At 41.9% G+C, this 22,175-nt stretch overlaps 1 protein-coding gene across 2 annotated transcripts in view; it reads right to left on the reverse strand.

Moving 5' to 3' along the window:
• Positions 1-22,175, reverse strand: part of Susd6 (sushi domain containing 6) — a 94,008-nt gene that overhangs the window by 8,796 nt on the left and 63,037 nt on the right. For both annotated transcript variants that reach the window (XM_052185548.1, XM_052185549.1), the window contains exons 3-4: positions 4,122-4,319; positions 2,240-2,378 (exon numbers count right to left, since the gene is read on the reverse strand). In XM_052185548.1, the coding sequence (XP_052041508.1) occupies positions 2,240-2,378; positions 4,122-4,319 (337 nt within the window). The remainder of the gene's footprint in view (positions 1-2,239; positions 2,379-4,121; positions 4,320-22,175) is intronic.

Consider the following 22,175-nt stretch of genomic DNA (forward strand, 5'->3'; position numbering starts at 1 on the left):
GAAGTGTCCATGCTAACTTTCTAGTAGAATGTCCCACCACCTAGATATGTGTAATTATATTTCCTTATATATAACTAAATTTAGGTTAAATTGCATAAAGAACTCTACATAGATGAGGATGTGTTCTTTCATCTATCTTTCACACTGAGAGGCACAGTAGTTAGATGTCAGCCTATACTATCACTGCTCAGTGGTTAACTTTATTTCTACCTGTACCTGGCCGACACAATCTATATTGCTGAACTCAAATAGTGATCAAGGGGGGAGGGCCCCTGGTGGGTGGTGCCATCCCTGGGCTGGTAGTCTTGGGTTCTATAAGAAAGCAAGCTGAGCAAGCCAAGGGAAGCAAGCCAGTAAGAAACATCCCTCCATGGCCTCTGCATCATCTCCGGCTTCCTGACTTGCTTGAGTTCCAGTCCCAACTTCCTTTGGTGATTAACAGCAACATGGTATAGTGTAAGCTGAATAGATCTTTTCCTCCCCAACTTGCTTCTTGGTTATGATGTTTGTGCAGGAATAGAAACCCTGACTAAGATACACCCATCCCCGCCATCCTATGTTGTTCTCTGATGCCAACATGTATACCATGGTATGGCATGTGCTCACAAAAATAGAACATATAATTTAAAATACACATTTTGTTTATGTGTGTGTGTGGTTTTTTTTTTTTTTTTTTTTTTTTTTTTTTTTTTTTTTTTAAGACAGGGTTTCTCTGTGTAGCCCTGCCTGTTCTGGAACTCACTCTGTAGACCAGGTTGGCTTGAACTCAGAGATTTACCTGCTTCTGCCTCCTGAGTGCTGGGATTAAAAGTGTGTGCCACCACCAGATGGCTGATATATATATATATATTTTTTTTTTAAAGTAGTGCTTGTACATACATACTCAGACAAACCCAATGATTTTCTACTTAAGCAAAAAAGAATCAACTGGTTACTTTTAACAGACTCACTGGTTACAGAGGAAATTAAACTGTCTGGTCTAGACAGATTAGAATAGTGTGACTTGATGTGGAAAAAGCTCATTATTTTCAAATAAATAGTTCCCTTTAAAATACCTCTTTAAAAATAAGTGTCACTGGGCTAGAGAGATGGCTCAATAGTTAAGAACACCGTTTGTTCTTCCAGAGGTCCTGAGTTCAATTCCCATCAACAATATAGTGGTTCACAATATATTGTTGTGTAGGTGTAAATGCTGATAGAGCACTCATAAAATTAATAAATACATCTTAAAATAATTGCTACTCTTCCTTCCTTCCAAACAAAAAAAAGGAGGAAGTAGGAGAAAAAAAAAATCACATTTCTGTACGGCAATTCACTTCAGGGTAGTCCATATTTATGTTTCAAATCTGGAGCATTTTACAGAATTTGCTTTAGTCTGGACAACTGTTCCTGAGAGCTAAGACAATGACTGATGTAGGGCTCTGAATAAATATAAAAGATCTGTATTCTTCACAGGCATGAAGTACCCTAATGGTTGGCCAATTATAGAAGCCAAGGCAGGTCAGGAAAAAAGTCTCTTATCAGAGATATACTAAGGGTCACTCCTACCAGGGCCCTACCACTTGCTACCCCCATCTCCCGAGTCTAGGATGATAAATAGTGTACTATGAGAGAAAAAGGAGAATATGCAGTCAAGAAGACCCACTTCTTCTAATTTCACAAGGGTACCATGGTCCTGGATTCTCATTACACATCATAACTATCTGAGAATCTTTCTAGAAAATGATAGGACCAGGATCCCACTCCAAACCAAATAAATGAGATTATGAGGGAACTTGAGGTGTACTAAGGATTAGAAACCAGGAGCAAGAAGAGATAGCTTACAAACACAAGCATGAATCAGCACTATGCAGGGGGCTGTACTTTCTATTACTGCATCTTAGCTCCAAAGCATCTCAGGAGTGATGCCAATGCTGCTGGAACCACATGAGAAGTAGCGATGAGATGGAAATGGCATGGCTTTGAGGTTGGACAGGTGTGTGGGTTCAAATCTCAGTTCCACAATCATTCTAAGATATTATTTGAATGTCTCAGTTTCTTTGTCTGTAATGTTCCCAACAGAATCAAAGTAAAGCATGTGCACCTCAAAGGACAGTGCCAGGCACCTGCATGAGTTAACACAGCAGGACCCTCCTTTCCACTTCCCACAGATACAGACTAGCAGAAGCAGAAGCTAGTAGCTTCTTATACCTGGTCCCAGGATGACATCATGGGGATGCTTGACTAATACTGGGCTTACCTGCTATGATGGAAAGACTTCAGCTTTGGCTGCAGCAGTACAAACAGCACCACAAGGAGGAGAATGAGTGCCACAGAGCTGGCAGTGGAAGCCACTATGGACAGCGCAGGGACCCCAAGTGATGGATGGGTTTCTTTGTCTAAGAAAGCAAACCATCATAAACATTTGGTACCCAGAAACACAAAACATGAACTCTAGAAATGATATAGTCAAATATCCCCTGCATGGTACAATCAGAAGCAATTATTTGACAGCTGGGCCCAGCTAGTGAGTTTAGGTATCATACATGCATAAGGCCAGGAAAATCTTATAAAGTGGCCTTACGCATGTATGGTGTTTCCAGAAACATTTCCTTTTCCTGAATAAAAGATCCCTGCTCATTCTAGCCTTTGAAGTCCATTTGGTACCTAAACATACTAGCTAGCTGGTGAATTTCAACCATCAAAAGGGCCACATCTTTCTACCACCTTGAGTTCCACCATATTTCCTCCCCCTGCAGCAGGGTAATTAAGTAGGCAATAGTAAACTGTGCTAAGCCCTTCAGTCATCACTGTAAATCCCATATTGGTTCCCTGAAGTGAAAATTTCTGAATTCTTTAGAGACTCGATTGTATCATGTGATATTTTTCTGGAAACTATCTTATGAAGAAAGGATGTTTTTGTTGAAGCAGACATGTGGAATTTTTCTGGAGGCAGCCTAGAAAAAGAGCATCATGATATTTTGCTAGAGCAGATGCTTGAAAGAACACGTGATGCTTGGAAAGGCTATAAATATAGCCCAGCGGACAGTAGACGGTGCTGTACAATACTGCATGCCTGCCATTCTTCATCATGGCTGGCTTTGCTGACACTGGTTTTCACTGATAACTCTGGGTGGTATTGGTACTCCGTACCATTCTTTATTGGTCATCATTTGTCATGACTTTATAGAGAGAAACACATCAAAAAACTCCTGGTGGTGTTCCAGCAGCTTCATGCCGCTTCAGCAGACTTGGGCCAATTGATAGAGACTTGTGATTTCTTCTAGATTGAAGAAATTCATAAATGATGTTTATGAGTCCTGCCTTTGCTGATTTGTAAATGGTGTCCGCAAATGGATTGAGCTGCTACTAATTCATGTGAACTAAACTGTTGCTATCCTGACAACGCAGATTAGATTTGTTTCAAAGAAATATTCCTAAAAAGGCCCACGTCCTCCTTTGCTCTATTAACCTTTCCTTTCCACTACCTCTGGTGGGTGGTGGGCTAGAAGGGACATTAAAACACTTAAAAACCCTTATTAAAAATAGATTTTAAAAAATCTAAGCCTACAGTACCCACCCTCTTCTGAGGTATACTGGCTAAGCATGTTCTGGTCTTGAAGTCCAATTGTGAATAAAGCACAGAGGTGGCTATATGACATACATTTCCCTTTAGAAACCTGCATATTTCTGTCATGCAAAACAAGAGGAGGCAGGAAGGAAAAAGAAGGATTCTGTAGAGCAGGGCTATAGCTTCATAACCAAACCATCACTTTCTATTCAGGGGGAAAAAGGAACCGGAAGAGACACTGGGAAATGTGTGTTGTGCTCATTGCTCATTGTGCTAGCAGAACACAGCCTAAGGATCAGGCAAACAGAACTCCTGACATCAAAGGGATTTTACATAGTCAAGCAGATGCCTTAATACAGACACAGAGCTCCTCAATGGTTCAGAGGAATGCAACATGGCATGCACCAGCAAGCCCAAGGACTTCCACAAAGACATGGAATTACCACAGAGGCTGAGAGGCCAAATGGCTTTTAACACAGCCTAAGAGGGCTCTTGAGAAAGCATGTGCCACTCCCCAGGAGCTAGGGAAAAAGCAGGACCCAGGCAGCATTGTTTTGACTTGCAGACTGACCTTCATTGAGATGACAGCTAACCTCCATGGCTGGCTTCCACTCGCCATTTTTGCAGGTCAGGTATTTGTAGTCACCCTTCAACATGTAGCCTTCTGCACACAGGTACTCGATGACACTGCCTGCTGTCAAGGGGTCTTTGCAAGGACGGGGGTGGCAAATGTAGCCACCATTCTCTGGCTCTGGGGGCAGAGGGCACACTGCAAAACAGAGGGAGATGGTTTACAATGAGGCTTTCAAATGGGTATCTTCTTTTAGTAGCATGGCCCCAAATCACGAGGGGACATAGAACCATCCTTGGGAAACCTAGTGAACTAGTATGGAATTCAAGTTGCCATTGACAGTGAGGGAAATGAACCAGCAATTGGTCAGTCTGACTGCCCACAGTATTTCTCTCCCGATCAATGGCCAGTAGACTCCAGAAAAGTTCTGTACCCACTGTAATTTGCACCTGATTCTAACAGCATCCACTAACAATGAGTCAGTCTGTGGGGATAAAGTACGGGAAACTCACTAGGGTTAAGGTTTAGGCTGTTTACAACATCAATTCCAGGAAAGACTCCCTGGATGAGTTTGGCTTCTGAGAAGATTTCAGAGAGCTTTTCTGGGAGGCGTCCAAAGCCCTGTGCATATTCTCTTGTCTGCCAGGCTTCACTTGCCTTTGTCCCATAGTAAATCCCACATTTTTCCTCTAGGTGTGACAATCTAATTTTAAAGTCATTGTCATCTCTTAGGATTCTGTGAGATAGTTATCATCTCTTTCCTCTAATGCTAAAGATATTAAGTCCCACAAAAGTGAAGCAACTTTTAGCTAAGATTAGGGCAGGGGACAGTCAACTTGGGACCAAAGTCAGGTCCTCTGATTCTAACCCCAGCTCTTCTTCCCATGAGTCCTAATTCCTATCCCATGAGCTGACTGGTTTCTAGATTTATGTATCCCAAGATCATTACCTTTCACCCCTTCAAACTGGTTAACTAACAGGGGTGCTAAGATGGTGGTTCAGAAAGGCTGGACAGGAGCTGGACGGTCCAAGCAGCTCTTAGGAGACAGAAAACTCTTATTTCTATCTCAGACAGATTACAGAACTGAATCCCAAGCCAGGCAATACAAGGTGGTGTGTCTAGCCACCCTTGCCTGGGGCACTAAGGAGTCACTGAAAGTCTAGCCTGGAGAAGGAGGCGGTATCATCAGGCACTCATTACCCCCAACTTTCCAAATCTTTTATAAACATAAGATATAACAAAGATTTTTCCAAAGGAAATTCATTTTGCTGACTCCTTGCCAGCCTATCTATCCCTAGTATCACAGAGACATCCGTGTGCAAATCAGAATGGTCATTTCCTCTTCTCACTTCCTCTGCCAGGCTCAGAGTGACTGAGAATTACACAGTGTCTGACTATCAGGATAAGGCCCTGGCTCCCTCCCATGTGAACACCCACAGATTACATTATTCTGCAGCTGTACCCTTGCAGCCTCCCACCCCCTGACCCAGAAGCTATTATGCAGGTTGACATTAAGTCAGGTTGGGGGGAAGTATCAGATGCAAAACAATCCTGCCCTCAAGCGGCACATCCCTAGAGGTAGATAGAAAATATGCCATTTTCTTTTGTTTCATTTAAGTGTGTTTATAATTTTTCTTGGACAAGTGCTTGGGACTGAACCCGGGACTTGTCATGCTGGCTAGACAAGCACTCCATCACTGAGACAATCCTATTCACTTTTCCATTATTTTACCCTTTGGTAGCACTACAGATCTACCCCAGGGCCTCACACATAGTAGTATACATTCTACCACTGAGCTACCATTCCAGCTCAATAATTTTTAAAAAGTTGCCAAAGGATCTAAAAGTCTGGCAGAAACTAGGAAACCAGAAGATGAATCCAAATGAGTCCCTATAACCTTAAAGGACACACCTCTGATATCCCTACTACCCACCTGGCTCAAAGCCCTGAACAGGAGAGAAGTGAATGAAAATATTTCTGAAGTTCCCTAAGTGGTGGCCAGATCATTCAGACAGCTGGCAAGCAAACAGTTGCTTTACTATTTCATTTTCCATCTTCTATCCATCAGAGTAGTAAAGCCCTCAGACCTTCTGACTGACTCTTGGCTCTCTGCAGACTGTGTCTAACTGGTTCATTTCCTGGGCATAATTAATACTGAACACTCTGGCCAGCTCCTGAGAGCAGGCAGGACCCAAACAGAAGCAGGCCAGTACACATGGAAGAGGCTCTCAGAGAAAGGGCTAGGATTCTAGAGCCAGGCCTACTCTGCTACACATTGTCTTCCCCTGTATATCCCATAAATACATAGTATATTAGTATATATGTGGTATAAAGCTAAAAATAACATGTACAATGAATGAAAAGACAGATGTCTTATTCTGCTCTGGCCATTCAGCTTCCTCCAAAGAAACTAAACCCTTTCAAAACAAGTAAGAAGTTATAGAAAATAGGGGTATGCAGGCTCCAGTCTCTAAGGAATTGGAGGTGAGTAGGCAGATATATATTTAAATATCCAGTATACTTTCAAAAGACTCAACAAAAGAGGTTTCTAGCTAACAGCTACAAAGAAAAGACTACACTGTCAAAGACAGGAGCTGCAGGGTTAACAGACAGATATACACATAATATAAATGCACAACCTAAATATCAATGTTTAAAAAAATATGTTTAATGAAGGTGTTGACAAGATGGCCAGAGAGAAGCTGTCCTGAGTACTGAGAGTAGGGAAGGGGAGAGAAAGAGGGTCCCAGGCTCAAGCATCAATTCTAGAAAGGTGGTCACTGGAGCAGGGCTGAAGTAGTACTGTAAATGTCCTACCTGGCTATAATTCTAGCAAACAATTACAGCGGGTCCTTTTCATGTGTGTCTTTAGGAGGGCTATAAAGATCACACCAAGGCAGATGAATCCACTATGAATAGAGCCTACAGTCCAAATTCCTAGGCCTGTTGGCAGTGTGTCCTCTTCCCTTCCCTTCCCTTCCCTTCCCTTCCCTTATTCTATTCCCATCTGTCCTTTGCCTAGCTAACTCCAGGTAAAACCAGCTGTGTCATCATGTGCTCCACTATGATTTTCTGCCTTGCTATGGGCTCAAGTGACTGGACTGAAAAGGTAGCCAAAATAAACTCCTTTCCTCTTTTTAAGTTGCTTTTCTTGGTTTTTTTGTTTTATTTTGTTTTTCACAATAACAGAAAACTAACAGGGCTAGTAAAGGCCATTGTTAATGGTCAGCAGTCTTAGTGAATGGAGTTCTTAGAAGTATTGGAGGACAGGTTTGTGGATTCAAAAGAAAGATCTACATGATGGAGCATGAGACATAACCGGATGTGGTACCACACTCCTGTAATTCCAGCATCAGGAGGACTCTGAGTTCAAGGACAGTCTAGGCTACACAGTGAGGCACTGCCCAAAAAAGGAAGGGAAGCAAGCAAGCATGTAAAAGCCAACATTTAGCATAGGACCCTTTCCGGTGAGTTAGAAGAGGGATGTTTACTCACTTGTAAAACTCTGTCTTGAAAAAGGTTCAATTTCTAGTTCCAGTTTGTTAGCAACAGAGCCAGAGAAAAGATAAGGGGATTACAGAAAGTAAACTTGTTCACATGTTGGTTTTTGTATGTAGGTAGTGTACACAGCTCCTAGATGCACCACTCTCCGGAGTTCTTTCTACATGAACCATTTCACACGAGGACAAGGAGATTCATTCATTTGAGTTGAGTGATTTTTCCCCAAGGCTGACCATACCTTGTTCAATGGGAAGGTGAAAAGTATCCCAAACAAGTTGGAATTAGAGCATTACAAACAAATACAAACAGAGGGAGGGAGGGAGGGAGGGAGGGAGGGAGGGAGGGAGGGAGGGAGGGAGGGAGGCAGGCAGAGACACAGAGAGACAGCGACAGAGACAGAGGGGGGCAACCATCTGGTGGTGGTCAAAAGGCTGCTCTGAAGACTCTCCTTCAGAAATAGAGACTTAACAGTTCATGCTTACTGATATATACCAGGCACTATTCTAAGCAGTTTACAGTTTATATATGGAACTCCCTTATGTTTCACAATACATACCCCGCCCCCCTCTAAAAATATACTCTCACAACACAGTAACAGATACAAATGAGCAAACTAAAGAGGAGAGGTTAAGATACTTGTTCAATGCTACCCAGCAGGCAAGGCTGGTGCAGCGTATCAGGGTCTTGCAAACCTCATCCGGTCATAGATGTCTCAGTGAAGAGTCCAGCAACACGGACAGCCTGGATACAGTAAGCAAATACTGATGCCATCACTAGGCCTGTTTTAGTACATGAAAGCACTAAACTAAAATACATCTGAGGCCACTCTGAAAATCTGTCTGAAGTTGAATGTGTATGTGGCTAGCCCCAACAGCTTTTTAAGAGGTTCATTTTTGAAAATCCTACAGCTCTTTGGGTTTTAAACTGACTTCAGAATATGAAAGGCTGGCAGCAATCATGTGTCCATGCCCGAAAGAGCTCCTTCAATGGAGCAGATTCTTGCCACAGGCTTGCCATGGGAGCCAGAAAACAGCAATCTTATTACTTAGAGGACACCAGGGTTGCTTCTGAATGGGTCTCCTGGCCTTCTGCATTACCAATCACCACTTAAGTAGTCAAAAGTCTAAAACAGGCTGCAGTGAGAAGGAATCAAGATATTTTCTCATGCCATTTGCAACCTTCTCCTCATATGAAACAAGCCTTCCCAGCAGTCAGACAGGAAGGCCATTGTACAGCCAGAATCTCTTTTCTTAGGAGAACTTCCCACGCACTGGGGGTAGGGCCAATCTGCCATAGCTCAAGTCTTTCTCAGGGTGTGGTAGTGCTGGGATGGGAGAGCAGAGAGAGGAATCACACAGGCCTAGGCTGTTTCCCTGAAGCCCCCATCATCTTCCCCAGAAATGCCTAACTCAAGCCCAGTTCTGGGACTTCAGCAACTGGCAGATAGCTGGGAGACTGTCCTTGTTTTAGAACTGGACTCCTCCCCGTCCCTTCCTCTCATAACCAGTAGTCTCAGATGAAGGAGGAAAGCATTTTCTTTTACTACCCCGAACATGGCAACCCTTGTTACCTGGAGAGAACTTCAACCCCCCCCTTAGTTATTCAGAATAATATGTTCTTATCCTTGACCAAGGATCCTGACCTTAAAGCACACACACCCAGCTGAAACTCCCACTTCTGTACTTTAGAGTTCTAAGGCTGTAGCTTCTGAACATCTCTCTAGCCAATGCCAAAGATCAGAGAGTTTGCCAGTGTGGGCTCAGAATTAGATGCCTAGCTTTTAAGTTGCCTTTAAAAGTTACTCATTACACAGTCTTATGCAGATTTATTTCTAAGTTTCCTAAAACAAGGGGATACAAAGGTATCTACCTCAAATAGTTACTGTGAAGATTAATACCAATATATAGGACAAGTACCTAGTACAAGGTCTGTTATATACCGTTTAGTAAGCAGTAGCTTTATTATTTTTCTTCTGTATTCCCATAACAACTTCATTCCTCTCGAGAAACTACCACCTTACTGTTTTTGCATTTATTTTTCCACAGGGTTGCCCTTCCTCCATTTCTCCACTCAGTATCCATACTATAGGATGGGGATTTGTTCTGCTCAATTCTGCTCATGTTTGTTCCCCAGTGCTTCATGAATCTGAAGCAATAGTAAATACTTAGTAAAAAAATCTCTCTCGGGCAGTGGTGGTACATGCCTTTAATCCCAGTACTTGGAAGGCAGAGGCAGGCAGATTTCTGAGTTTGAAGGTAGCCTGGTCTTACAGAGTGAGTTCCATGACAGTCAGAGGGCTATACAGAGAAACCCTGTGTCAATAAAATAAATAAAATAAAATAAAATAAAATAAAATATAAAATAAAATAAAATAAAATCTCTAATTCTCTTTGACCTAAGGGTCCACTCTATGTCCTGTCAACTGCCCTGCCTCCTCTGAGCCTTACTCAACAGCAGTATCTAGCTCTACCAGTGTGATGAGTTAACTGGTAAAAACATTCATGAAAACACCTGTATCATACTACATACAATAGGCATGAAGACATTTTCCCACATATTTTCACAGAGCAAATTAAACCCCATTTTTGACTATTTTTGACTTCTGAATGGGGAAGGAAAAAAGAAAGGACTGTATCAGAACTTCCTTGATGGCTAGCGAGGACAGGCAGAAATGAGCACTATGGGAGTTCCTTCTTTGCTCGCTCTGCACCCTTTTCCATTTCCTTTTTTAGCTGTAGAGCTCAGGCTACACTTGGCTGACAAATGGCCTCCATATGGTCTGCTACCCTTTCACCTCTCTTTGTTTTCACAGCTAAGAAAGAGGGGAGAACAGGATGGCAGTTGGACTGTGTCCTCCTGTCCTCCTATTGTTATGCCTGCTAAAAGAAGGGGCAGACAGGAGGGCATTCTCCTTCATCTTGCTACTCTAGGTCCAGGCCTGGCTCATTCAGTGCTAGCAGCCAGTCTCCAGTTCAGTGAGCTGCAGAGCACAGCTCACAGCTCTTCTCTATGCCCAGGATGGAAGGGTAACCACAAATCTAAGGAGTCAGGATATTCTGGGTGTACTGATATATTACTATGCCACTTTGGGGTGGTAGAGAAAGGTGAGGAGAAGTCTTAAAAAGCACTTACTTTTTCCTCATTAGCAATGGCTACCCAATCTCATCTCTTTCACCCTTAACTCCTTAGTAAGCTGTCTAATGGTATGCTGCAGCCTTCAGAATTCCACCTGTAGGAGGAAATCCTAGACAGCTGCTCAGACACTTGTCCAACCTGCCTCAGAGGGTGACTATGATAATAAACTAAGGGCTTCCAGGTTTTAAAATAGTTAGAGGCCTGGGTATAAAGGTCAAAGTTGTAGATTCATTTATTTTCTCTACCATCTAAATGTAAAGTCTAGGCATACCCATTTAAGAAACACACATTTAAATGTAAAATGAACTTAATCTCTATTGTTCTACAAGATAAAAATGAGAAAAAATATTAACATTTATTAATAGGTACTACATCGATCTTATTCAAATTTCCCACATTACAAAGAAGCTATAATGATAGTCAGACTAAGAAACTACGGTTCTGATAAATAGTAATGGCTTGATATCCCACGGCTACTAGACTGTAGAATTTGGATTCAAACTCTGAATTGCTTTAAGTGCAACATGGAATCTCCCTGATTACAGATAGCACAAGAAAAATTCTTAAAGATTTGGGTGTTTGCTTGTACATAGAAGCCTCCAAGGTTCATATATCAGTAGGCAATATTTCAACATCAAAGTGGAATACTTAGAACCAAACTTAGGTCATCTGCAAAAACAGTAGGTGCTCTTAACTACTGACCCATGTCTTCAACCCACTTAAGTTTCTTTCTTCCTTCCTTCCTTCCTTCCTTTCCTTTCTTCCTTCCTTTCTTCCTTCTTCCTTCCTTTCCCTTTCTTTCTTTCTTCTTTCTCTTCTTTCTTTCTTCTCTTTCTTTCCTTCTTTCTTTTTCTTTCCTTCTTTCCTTCCTTCCTTCCTTCCTTCTTTCCTTCCTTCCTTCTTTCCTTCCTTCTTTCCTTCCTTCCTTCCTTCCTTCTTTCTTTCCTTCCTCCCTCCCTCCCTCCCTTCTTTCCTTTCTTTCTTTCTTTCTTTCTTTCTTTCTTTCTTTCTTTCTTTCTTTCTTTCTTTCTTTCTTTCTTTCTTTCTTTCTTTCTTTCTTTCTTTCTTTCTTTCTTTCTTTCTTTCTTTCTTTCTTTCTTTCTTTCTTTCTTTCTTTCTTAAGACATCTCTTGGGCTGAAGAGATGACTCAGAGCATGGCTGATCTTCCAGAGGTCCTGAATTCAATTCCCAGCAAGCTCACAACTATCTGTAATAGGACCCACTCTTCTGGTGTGTCTGAAGACAGCTGCAGTGTACTCATAAACATTAAATAAATAAATCTTAAAAAAAAAAAAAGAAAGAAAGAAAGAAAAGAAAAAAAGGACAGAGTCTTATCATGTAGCCCTGGCTGCCTGAAACTCACTATGAAGACCCAGCTGGCCTTGAATAGCCATTCAAGTTCATAAAAAGTCCAAAGCAAGTGCCTGAACTTTACTAAAGATCTAGGATTTGCCTATACTTAATCAGTCTAGCTCTGGCTTGACTCAGTCCCTTGACCATTACATACAGCAACCTCACACCACCAATTTGTGAGCCTAGCCTCGTAGCATATATCTGTAATTTCAGTACTTGAGGCTGATAACTATGACTATCTGCAACGGATCTATGAAACCTTGAACCTAGACAAATTATATAGTCTCAATTCAATATTTTATTTACAGTTTTTGAGTCAGGGTCTCGCTATGTCTCCCTAGCTGTCCTAGAACACGTTATATATACAAGACTGGTAGTGAACTCACAGAGGAGATCTGTATGTACCGTTATACCTGGCTTACTTAGCTAGTTTTGTTTTGTTTTGATTTTTAAAATCAGGTTGAAGACCATGACCCTGTTCCCTTCTGTGGCAACTCTTAAGTCTTGGAAAGTTTTTGTTGTTATTTTGAGATGATACCTTACTATACAGTCAAACTTGAAATTCCCCCTGCCTTAACCTGCCAAGTAGCTGGGATTATAGTGTGTGTATATGTGTATATGTATGTATGTGTATATACACACAGACACACACACATACACACACACACACACACACACACACACTATGATACAGTACACTGTACCCAGCTTCTAGAGAGACTTTTTTTTTTGGTTTTTGTTTTTGGCTGGTCAGTTTAACAGTCTTGGTTTACAGATATTATCTGATGGAGCCCCCTACTCTGTGTGTATACAAATAGTAGTAAACAAATACATTTAATAAACAAAAATCCTTTAGATTTAATAACCTTTACCTAGAAAACAATGAAAAAAATGAAGTCTTCATCTTATTGTTACTAGAAATTCTTTTGTTGACTTAGAAATCATCTGTTGAGTATTTACTATGCCCCAAGGTGGTGCCAGAATTTTAAGAGTAAATAAGACATCATCTGTCCTTGAAGAGAATTCAGTCTCTCTAGGGTTACAAATAAAGAGTCCCAAGTAGGTTAAAATAATGGTAACATCTACTTTGTGTTTAAGCTTCAGAGTTTATGTAAGGAATGCATTTATCCATCTATTCCCTAGAAAAGGTTTTACTAAGTACCAAGGCCTGTGCTAGGGAATGGAGGAAGGCAGGCAGGGAGAATGATGAAAACCACAGTGGCTTGACTCTCTTGGGGGCTTTTATCTAGTAAGTGACCACAGCAAAAATCAATATGGGATACAAGAGGTTTTGAACAAGGATTAATCCAATGGAGAAGAGATAGGAGGAATTAAGAGTTCCAATTTGAGGGTTAGTAGAACCTGTGCCCATAGGAAAAGGGATTGTGACAAGAATAAGCAGAGTAGGAGGAATGTACTGTGAATGGACATAGGGCAAAGGCAGAGAGGCAAAAAAAGAGGTGGTTTGTGTATGGAAAGTAACGAATGTGTTCAATACCAGCAGAAGATAGAGATTTAGAAAATCAGGTTGGTAAACTGGATGCAGCAGCTTATGCCTCTAATCTCAGCACTTAGAAGCCTCAACCTGGCTCCAAATTCAAGCCAGATAGGCCTATGTTTGTTTGTTTGTTTGTTTGTTTAGTTTTTTCGAGACAGGTGTAGCCCTGGCTGTCCTGGAACTCACTCTGTAGACCAGGCTGGCCTCAAACTCAGATATCCAACTGTCTCTGCCTCCCAAAGTGCTGGGATTAAAGGTGTGGGCCATCACTGCCCGGCTCAGACAGGCCTATTTTGAGGGAAAGCAGTAGGAGAGATGTCAGGCTGGTGTCTGACTCAGAAAATTAGGGAAGGCCCTAAATCTTGCCTTAGTCTTAGGCAAGACTAAGAATGTGAACTCCTAGCCTTAAAATAAGAAAGTGAGAAATGGAAGTCTGCTTTATGGTACTAATTCTCCTGAAGAAGCCAGGCATATAAATCTGCCTATATACCCTTGAAACAAGTGTTTCCCAATGGAATTGGATGGGCAGTGTGGTGAAATGAGGGAGAGGGAGAGAACGGGAAAAACCACGGAAGTTTTCCAGTACAGTCATCTTGTTTCTCAGGTTTGCAGAGGAGCAGGGTAAGAACTGGAGGGTGGAGAGTAAAGGAATACAAAGATGAGTTAGAGTCAAGTCCTTTCCCAGGACCTGTCCCATGGCAGCAGATGGAGTATATCCCTAGAGGACCAGATCCCAGAAAGCAGCTGCCCCCAGGGTCTAGCTCAAACAGCTGGGGTGACAAGCCCTCTGTATAAGCTCAATGCCAGAAATCAATGGCTCCTATTGTGCCTGCATGTCAGCTTCTCCTACCCCAGGCTTATACCCTACATCTACTTGAAACAGAGGACTGAGAGAAAAGAAACAACTTATTTTAAAAGACTGTATTTGTGTATTTGTAAATTAATAGAAGATAAAGTATTATAAAATCTAATGTTACATAACCTGCCTGGAATTTGCTGGAAAAATGAGATGTTAATTATTTCAGACATAAAAGGACATAACCATAAAGTAGGGCGACAAAAGAATAGAACACAACCAGAGGAAAATCACTAAATGCCTCTGGTCCTCCAAAAAGCAGGCTAGACAGTTCAGTATTAGAATCCATAAAACAATGTGTATGTAAAGGAGTATAACTGTGTGATTACATAATTAGGCATATTAAAGTATTTATACTGCTGAAACTAAAAGCCCCTTCTCAAAGGCATTTACCAGAGTTGAAAGGGGAAAAAGAAGATATAATATACAGCATCTCATTACAATCTTCCACAACACCAGACACATCCCCAGCTGGTGCCACAGCTGAATTATCTTAATTAAAATGTTGTAACAGCAAATATATAAAAGACATTGCATGCTTATCACCTCTATTCAGTGACCAGCCAAGCATTGAAGAGGCTGGAAATACTATTGTAATTAGAGATATTTTATTCCTAAAATGATAATCCTGGTGTGGGATGTTAATTAGTTTTTCCTAAAAACCTTATTATTTAAAGTATATTATTAACAACTCTATACTCATAAAGCTGGGGGAAGGGCTAGGGAAAAGAACACAAGTTAGAGAGAAAGCTAACAACAATATTTGAACAGGGTAACTTTTATTTAACAGACTTAAAATGAATGGTCCAACAAAGTAAAAAATGGGCTTATATATTATAAGGAAGTCATATTCTCAGCCAGAAAAATAAGACACTAAAATGCCGAATTATATCCTGCCTCATGATTATAACCATGGACAATGCAATCTGGGTATTTCAAATAATAGTCTGTAGTTGTACAAGTGTTTTCTTCATAGGTGAGTAGGACTGCTGACACATACTCAAGTAAATAAACTGCACACACTGACATCTCCTCCACCCCACCTCTGGCACATTCACTGACTAAATTCCAATTTTTTTCAAGTATGTTAACTTTATAAGACCTATCCTTCTTATAACTATAAACCTAGCAATTTCATTTTCTATTTTCAAGTTTAACCTTACAACATAAAGGTTCAATTCTAAAAGTTCCTGCTACAGCACAGAGGGAAAGTATAAGCCTGCCTTATTTATTACCCAGAAGCATTTGGGTGGTGATTTACCACAGACCAAAAAGCAGATTGTTCTTAAATGTCCAGCAGTAAACTGTTCAATTTTGCTCTGGAGGCCCTCACTCCCAAGGGCTCAGAGTCATTGTGATAAAACTGTGGAAAACATATTCTTAGGTACCCTCACCTGCAAACAAGGATTGTGGCTATGACTAGGACACAAGCAAAGTCAAATATATTAGCAACTACACAAACCTATTACTCAAATGAGAGCTCATCCTGGGCTTCTCCAGTCCCTACACTTCGTGGAAAATCTGTCAACTGTGCTGATAGGGCCCTGAAGACTTCACAGATGCTTCCATCCAGGCCTCCCAGTGGAATAATATTAGCAGCACAATAGTTTCTTCTCCAGCTGAGAGCAGCTCAGCCTATGGTAAACAGAATCAATATGCTCACTTCTCCAAGTTGACAATGTACTCTTAAGGTCAGTCCTTTGCCTGAAAAACCAAACAAAACCATTTAGCACAGATTCTGTGGGACTGAAACTGAACTCTAGGCCTGATGCTTTCTCCTCCAGTCCTGCCTGAGTTCCCCCAATCTTCTCACTGCTGAACAAATAAGTTCTCCTGGAATTCTGGCAGATGATGGCTGTTTTAGGGGAACTGTTACTCAACTATGAGATATTTGACAACACAACCCCAAACAGCTTTCAAGACAAGGGGAAGATTTTGATCTTTAGGGGCAGTAAATGGGGTGCATCTTCAAAACTCAAGCAAGGTTCCCCCAAACTCCTTGGTGTTCTCCTCAGCCAGGCCTGGCAATAGATGGGCCTGGTTCATTTTCTAGAGCTAAAGGTCACTCCATGAGTCTCTGCCAAACACCTGAGCCAGGTCTATGGGGAACAGCTCCACCTGGACTAGCAGTTGGAAGGGAAATATACTCAACTTTTATTTTACCTTCCTTCCCTAAGTCTATTAGGAATTAACAGATTTTGAGATGAGTGTGTTCATGCTTGTTCATTCCCACAGAATCTCTCAGTAATTATTAATTTTTTCTATTTCCCCCTTTTACCAAGAGCAACAGCTAGATTCTCTATTTAAAACACCTTTTGACTTATCTCTTTTATTTCAGTAAAATCCAAAGCTTCCCAAGTTTCTTATTGAAAATTTGTAAGGGGACAGATATGGAGGAAGGCTATTTCACTCAGCATTGGCTAGGGTTTTCAGAAGCAATACTCTTTCACTGCCAACTAAATATGAGGCAACATATGTCCCCATGGCCTGTGCAGTAATCCTTAGCCAGTCTCATCCTAAATAATAAGTTATGCTGAACTCTACTGGGATCACCTGGGAACTTCACCTCCACCTGGTTAAAAGAGTTACTCAGGTGGCACCCAACGGCATTCTCGGCCATGACAATAGAGGTCTCAGCTGCTAGGTACCACAACTAGATGATCACTCAAGACAAGACAAAAGCAGCAGCCTCTATCTGTCACCCCTCCTTCTCAATGCCTACTTCATGATTTTCTTCTCAACTGTGGGCAGTTGGGATCTTTCCTGCTCTTACCTGAGGCATACTCCACTTTACTCTCAAGGCAACCCTTCTCTAAACACATTTTTCCTCATGATGTTTCCATAATCTTCCAAATGCTGCCAATTTCATTCTACAAGTCTCAGGATCTCTACTAAATATGTGCCTCTCTGCAGTTCAACTCAAACCCAAACCAAATACTAGCTGTATGTTCAGAAATTTCCTTCTCTGAACTTATCTCCAATACCAGCAATTGAATATAATCCTACAATATTATGCTCACTATTTTAAAATAGCCCAGCAGCCATGACAGAAAGCCTGCTGTCACCACGTTTAAGTCACTGGGCAACCACCAGATAGAGCTTGTGTCTAGAAGGCACAAGCTGTGAAGATACCTCTTTTTCTGTGAAGATACCTCTTCACAGATAAGCCAGAGGTTCAAAAACACCCAAGGTTCTTGCTTCCCAGGGAGTCTCTCCTTTCTACAGGCCATTCCTGACCCAGTCCTGGCCCACGCTGAGACTTCTGCACTCAGTCCACGTTCCAACTTGCATCAAGCATCAAACAAAAGATTTCACATCACCCCACCCCTGCTGCAGGCTCTAAAGCTCTTGAAAGGCACCCTGTTTAAACAAGAGGTGCTGTACATTTTTGGGAAATGATGAAACAACTTCCCATAAGAGAAAGGAAAAAAAGTCCCCAGTACAAAAATGGCTTCTTGGAAACCACAACAGTTCCCCTGCCAAGGCAGAGAGAAAGGATTTGACATCCAGGCCCTTTATCCTTGGCAAAACTGCTATACAAGAACAGAAGACATGGGGCATGTAGGGGAAAAACAGGAACTCGGTGTAATTTCCAAAACCCTAGCATTGTCAGACAATTCATCTGATCCTGCATGATCTCTTCTTTTCCTCTTCTTTACATATCTGAACAATGGGCATGGTCCAAAACCTTGGATGCAAATGTAGTCATATGCTAGACACATCACAACATTTGTTACTTTAAAACAACTGTACAATGACTGTTCTGGAGGGGGAAAATCCTTGTTATGGTCACACTGTTTTGTTTTTCTTTTTAAGAGATAAAAGGCAGGGTACATTTTCCATTTCACATACTTGGTTAGACTATAAGGTAGTTTTCTCTTTTAAATTTCTTCTCTATTTATTATACATGCATAGGTGTTTTGCCTGCATGTATTCTGTGTGAGCTGCCACAAGGGTGCTAGGAATTGAATGAACCCAGATCTCTGAAAAAGAGCAGCCAGTGCTCCTAACTGATTTAGCCCCGGTTTCTCACTTATATCAGAGCAGCTGGTTTCAGGACAGGGACATGTATAAACTAGGAAAGACAGAAAATTCCTGTCAATTTGCTTGGTATGCAAGGCAAACATCATCCACAAAGGAAGGCTCCTCAGGTTCTGTCTTAGTCAGGGTATCCCTGCACAAACCTCATGACCAAGAAGCAAGTTGGGGAGAAAAGGGTTTATTCAGCTTACACTTCCACATTACTGTCCATCATCAGAGAAAGTCAGGACTGGAACTCAAGAGGGTCAGGAAGCAGGAGCTGATTCAGAGGCCATGGAGAGATGTGGCTTGCTTCCCCTGGCTTACTCAGCTTGCTTTCTTATAGAACCCAGGACTACCAGCCCAGAAATGGCACCACCCACAATGGGCCCTCCCCCTCCCTTGATCACCAACTGAGAAAATACCTTACAGCTGGATCTCATGGAAGCATTTCCTCAACTGAAGCTCCTTTCTCTGTGCTAACTCCAGCTTGTGTCAAGTTGACACACAAAACCAGCCAATTCAGGTTCCTCTCTGCAAACAAAACCTGATGTCTGAATAACATTTAGAGGGTTCCAACCCACACAGATTCTTTGGCATAATTCTTCTACTAAACCTGAGAATTCATCCCTATTTAGCTTGTTTGCCTGGGCTAAAAGGTAGCTTGCAACCCAGCAACCCCAAGTGGTTCCCTGATGGCTGGAACATGTCACCTTCCCCACCTTCACTGTCCTACTCACCTCATCTTTACAGTAGCTACTCTCAACAATGATGGAAAGGCTATAAGCAAGTTGCTAAAGAAACCCAACTCTACTGGATCTAAAAAAAAAAAAAATCCCATAAGTATCCTCTCTCTCTGTAGGGCCCTCCTCTTCTCCAGTCATTTGGGCCCTAGACCTTAAAGCAGTTGTTTCCTTTCTTGGTAACTATATGGATTCCTGCTACAAAGCAATTTCAGAAAACAAAAGTTAATCTGCCTTAATTTTACTGCCTGAGTTTATTAAATTTTACTTTGAACACTGCTATACCATCCAGAATCTTTTATCTGATTTGAGCCTTCCTTCAGACAGCCAGTAATTTAACAAACACAGCTCATTACTTTTACTGCTTACTTTTTTTTTGTTTTTTTGGTTTTTTTTTTGTTTTTCGAGACAGGGTTTCTCTGTGTAGCCCTGGCTGTCCTGGAACTCACTCTGTAGACCAGGCTGGCCTCGAACTCAGAAATCCACCTGCCTCTGCCTCCCAAGTGCTGGGATTAAAGGCGTGAGCCACCACCGGGCGGCCATATATTACTTTTATACCAAATAGCTATTTATTACTTTTTAAAATGAGCAGCATGTGGATTAATAGTGGGGAAAGGGCTTAAGTGTTTCTGAGTCTGTTCAGTGTGTCCCCTCCCTGCAGGCAAGTTTGTTGAAAGACAATATAGAGTGCCTCCTTCAGCTGCTTAAACTACAAGTTAAGAAATCCTCTTTTTTTTTTTAAAGCTACTAAAAACAACAACAACAAACAAAACAGGCTGAAAAATGGCAGGGGCCAACCCTATATATAGAATTTATGGGGAAGGAACTTAGAGAAGGGATAGAGACATATCATCTTTCTTCCTCTAACAAAGCCACAACTACAGCAAAGATAGAAGTTAATTTGGAGGAGTCAGGGATTTAGTTCAGTGGTAGAATGTTTACTTTGCAAGCACAAACACTCTCTCACCCTCTATAATGGGGGCTAACTTAAAAACCTTCATTTTAATTGGAATGACTGAGTTAACAGAGAGGCTAAGGGAATCATCTTCTCAGGATGAGAGTTCAGTTTTCTGAGGTCTGAGAGACAAATGGAGAGTGACTTTGAGTTAGAGAAAACAGCATAAGCACAGTACTGGAAGCATATGCCATGATATATGATGGGGAACAACATAGTGCCCAGGAAGTTGTAAGTTCTGGAACAAAAGCTGGAAGGAAAGATGGGAATGTGGATCTTACCATAGACTTACTGAAACTGCTTTGTGTGTAATCACTCCAAGTCTGAGATTCTGTTTTGCTTTTTATTTTTGTTTTTCAATGCAGGGTTTCTCTGTGTAGCCTTGGCTTTCCTAGAACTAACTCTGTAGACCAGGCTGGCCTTGAACCTAGAGATCTGCCTGCCTCTGCCATCCAAGATTAAAGGTGTGTGCCGCCGCCGCCGCCCAGCTCCAAGTGTGAGATTTTAAGAGTTATTTTGGCAGCATAATAGAAGGGAGATTTGTGGAGAGAGGAACAGAAAAGATACTAGAGACAGGAAGATCATTACAAGATATAAGATCTTGACTATCCTTACATATGATCTTTACACACCCTTCCCCTTCCTATCCCCTCTACCACCCAGTTCTCTCCTTCCATCGACATCTAATATCTATTCTGTTTCTCCTTCTGAGAAAGATTCAACCATCCTCCTTGGGTTCACCTTGTTATTTAGCTTCTTTGGGTCTGTCGATTATAACCATGGTTACCCTATACTTTATGGCTAATATCCACGTATTATTGAGTACATACTATGCAAGTCTTTTTCAGTCTGGGTTACCTCACTCAGGATGATATTTTCTAGTTCCATCCATTTGCCTGCAAAATTCATAATGTAAGGAGAGCAAGAGAGAGAGAAGGGAGATTGGTGGGTGAGCAGGAAGGGGCAATCTCTAAGATGTGCCAGAGACCTGGGATGGGGAGAGGCCCCAGAGGGTCTATGGGGGTGACTCTAGCGAGACTCCTAGCAGTGAGTGATATGGATCTTTAAGTGCCCACTTCCTCTAGCTAGGCAGGATTCTCAGTAGAAGGATAAGGACAACAACCCATTTACAAGACCTTTGACTCAAATTGAGTCCTGCCTACAAGATGTGCAGGGACAAAGATAGAGCAGAGACTGAGGGAATGGCCAAAATGACTGCCTCAAACTGAAACACATCCCACAGGCAAGAACCAATTCCTGACACTATTAATGGTACTGTTATGCTTGCAGAAAGGAACTTAGTACAACTGCACTCTGAGAGGTTCCACCCAGCAGCCAATGGAAAGAGATGCAGAGGCTCACACCCAAGCATTAGATGGAGAGACCTTCAGAGGACAGAGACTCCACAGGAAGACCAAGGAATCAACTAACCTGGACCCTTGGGGGCTCCCAGAGACTGAATCACCAACCAAAGAGCTATCACCAGTTGGACCTAAGTTCCCTGCACATAAGCAGCAGAGGAGCAGCTTGGTCTTCATGTGGGTTCCCAAACAACTGGAGCAGGGGCTGTCCCTGAGCCTGTGCCTGCCTATGGATCCCTTGCCCCTAAATAGCCTGCCTTGTTTGGCACCTCAGTGGGAGAGGATACATCTTAGTCTCCCAGTGACTTGATGTGCATGGGGGTAGGGAGGGTGAGGGGAAGTGATTCCCAGAGAGGGACTTCCCCTTCTCTTTTCAGAAGGGGAAGGTGAAATTGGGGGTGGGGGGTGTAGGGAGACTTTCGTGAGAGAGTACTGGGAGGAAAGGAAGGGCTGTTATTGAGTTGTAAAGTGAATAAGTAAATAAATTTAAAAGAAAGCCCTTGAATATCAGCTATTTTTTGCTTGGAGTGGGCTGTCATTTGTACCCTTGACTACAGTTAACTGTCTGGCTGTATGCCCACCTATCCACCCCAGCACATACCACAGGAATAAGAACACCAATGCCTCTG

Source organism: Apodemus sylvaticus, chromosome 6 (assembly GCF_947179515.1).
Source record: "Apodemus sylvaticus chromosome 6, mApoSyl1.1, whole genome shotgun sequence".
NCBI lineage: Eukaryota > Metazoa > Chordata > Mammalia > Rodentia > Muridae > Apodemus > Apodemus sylvaticus.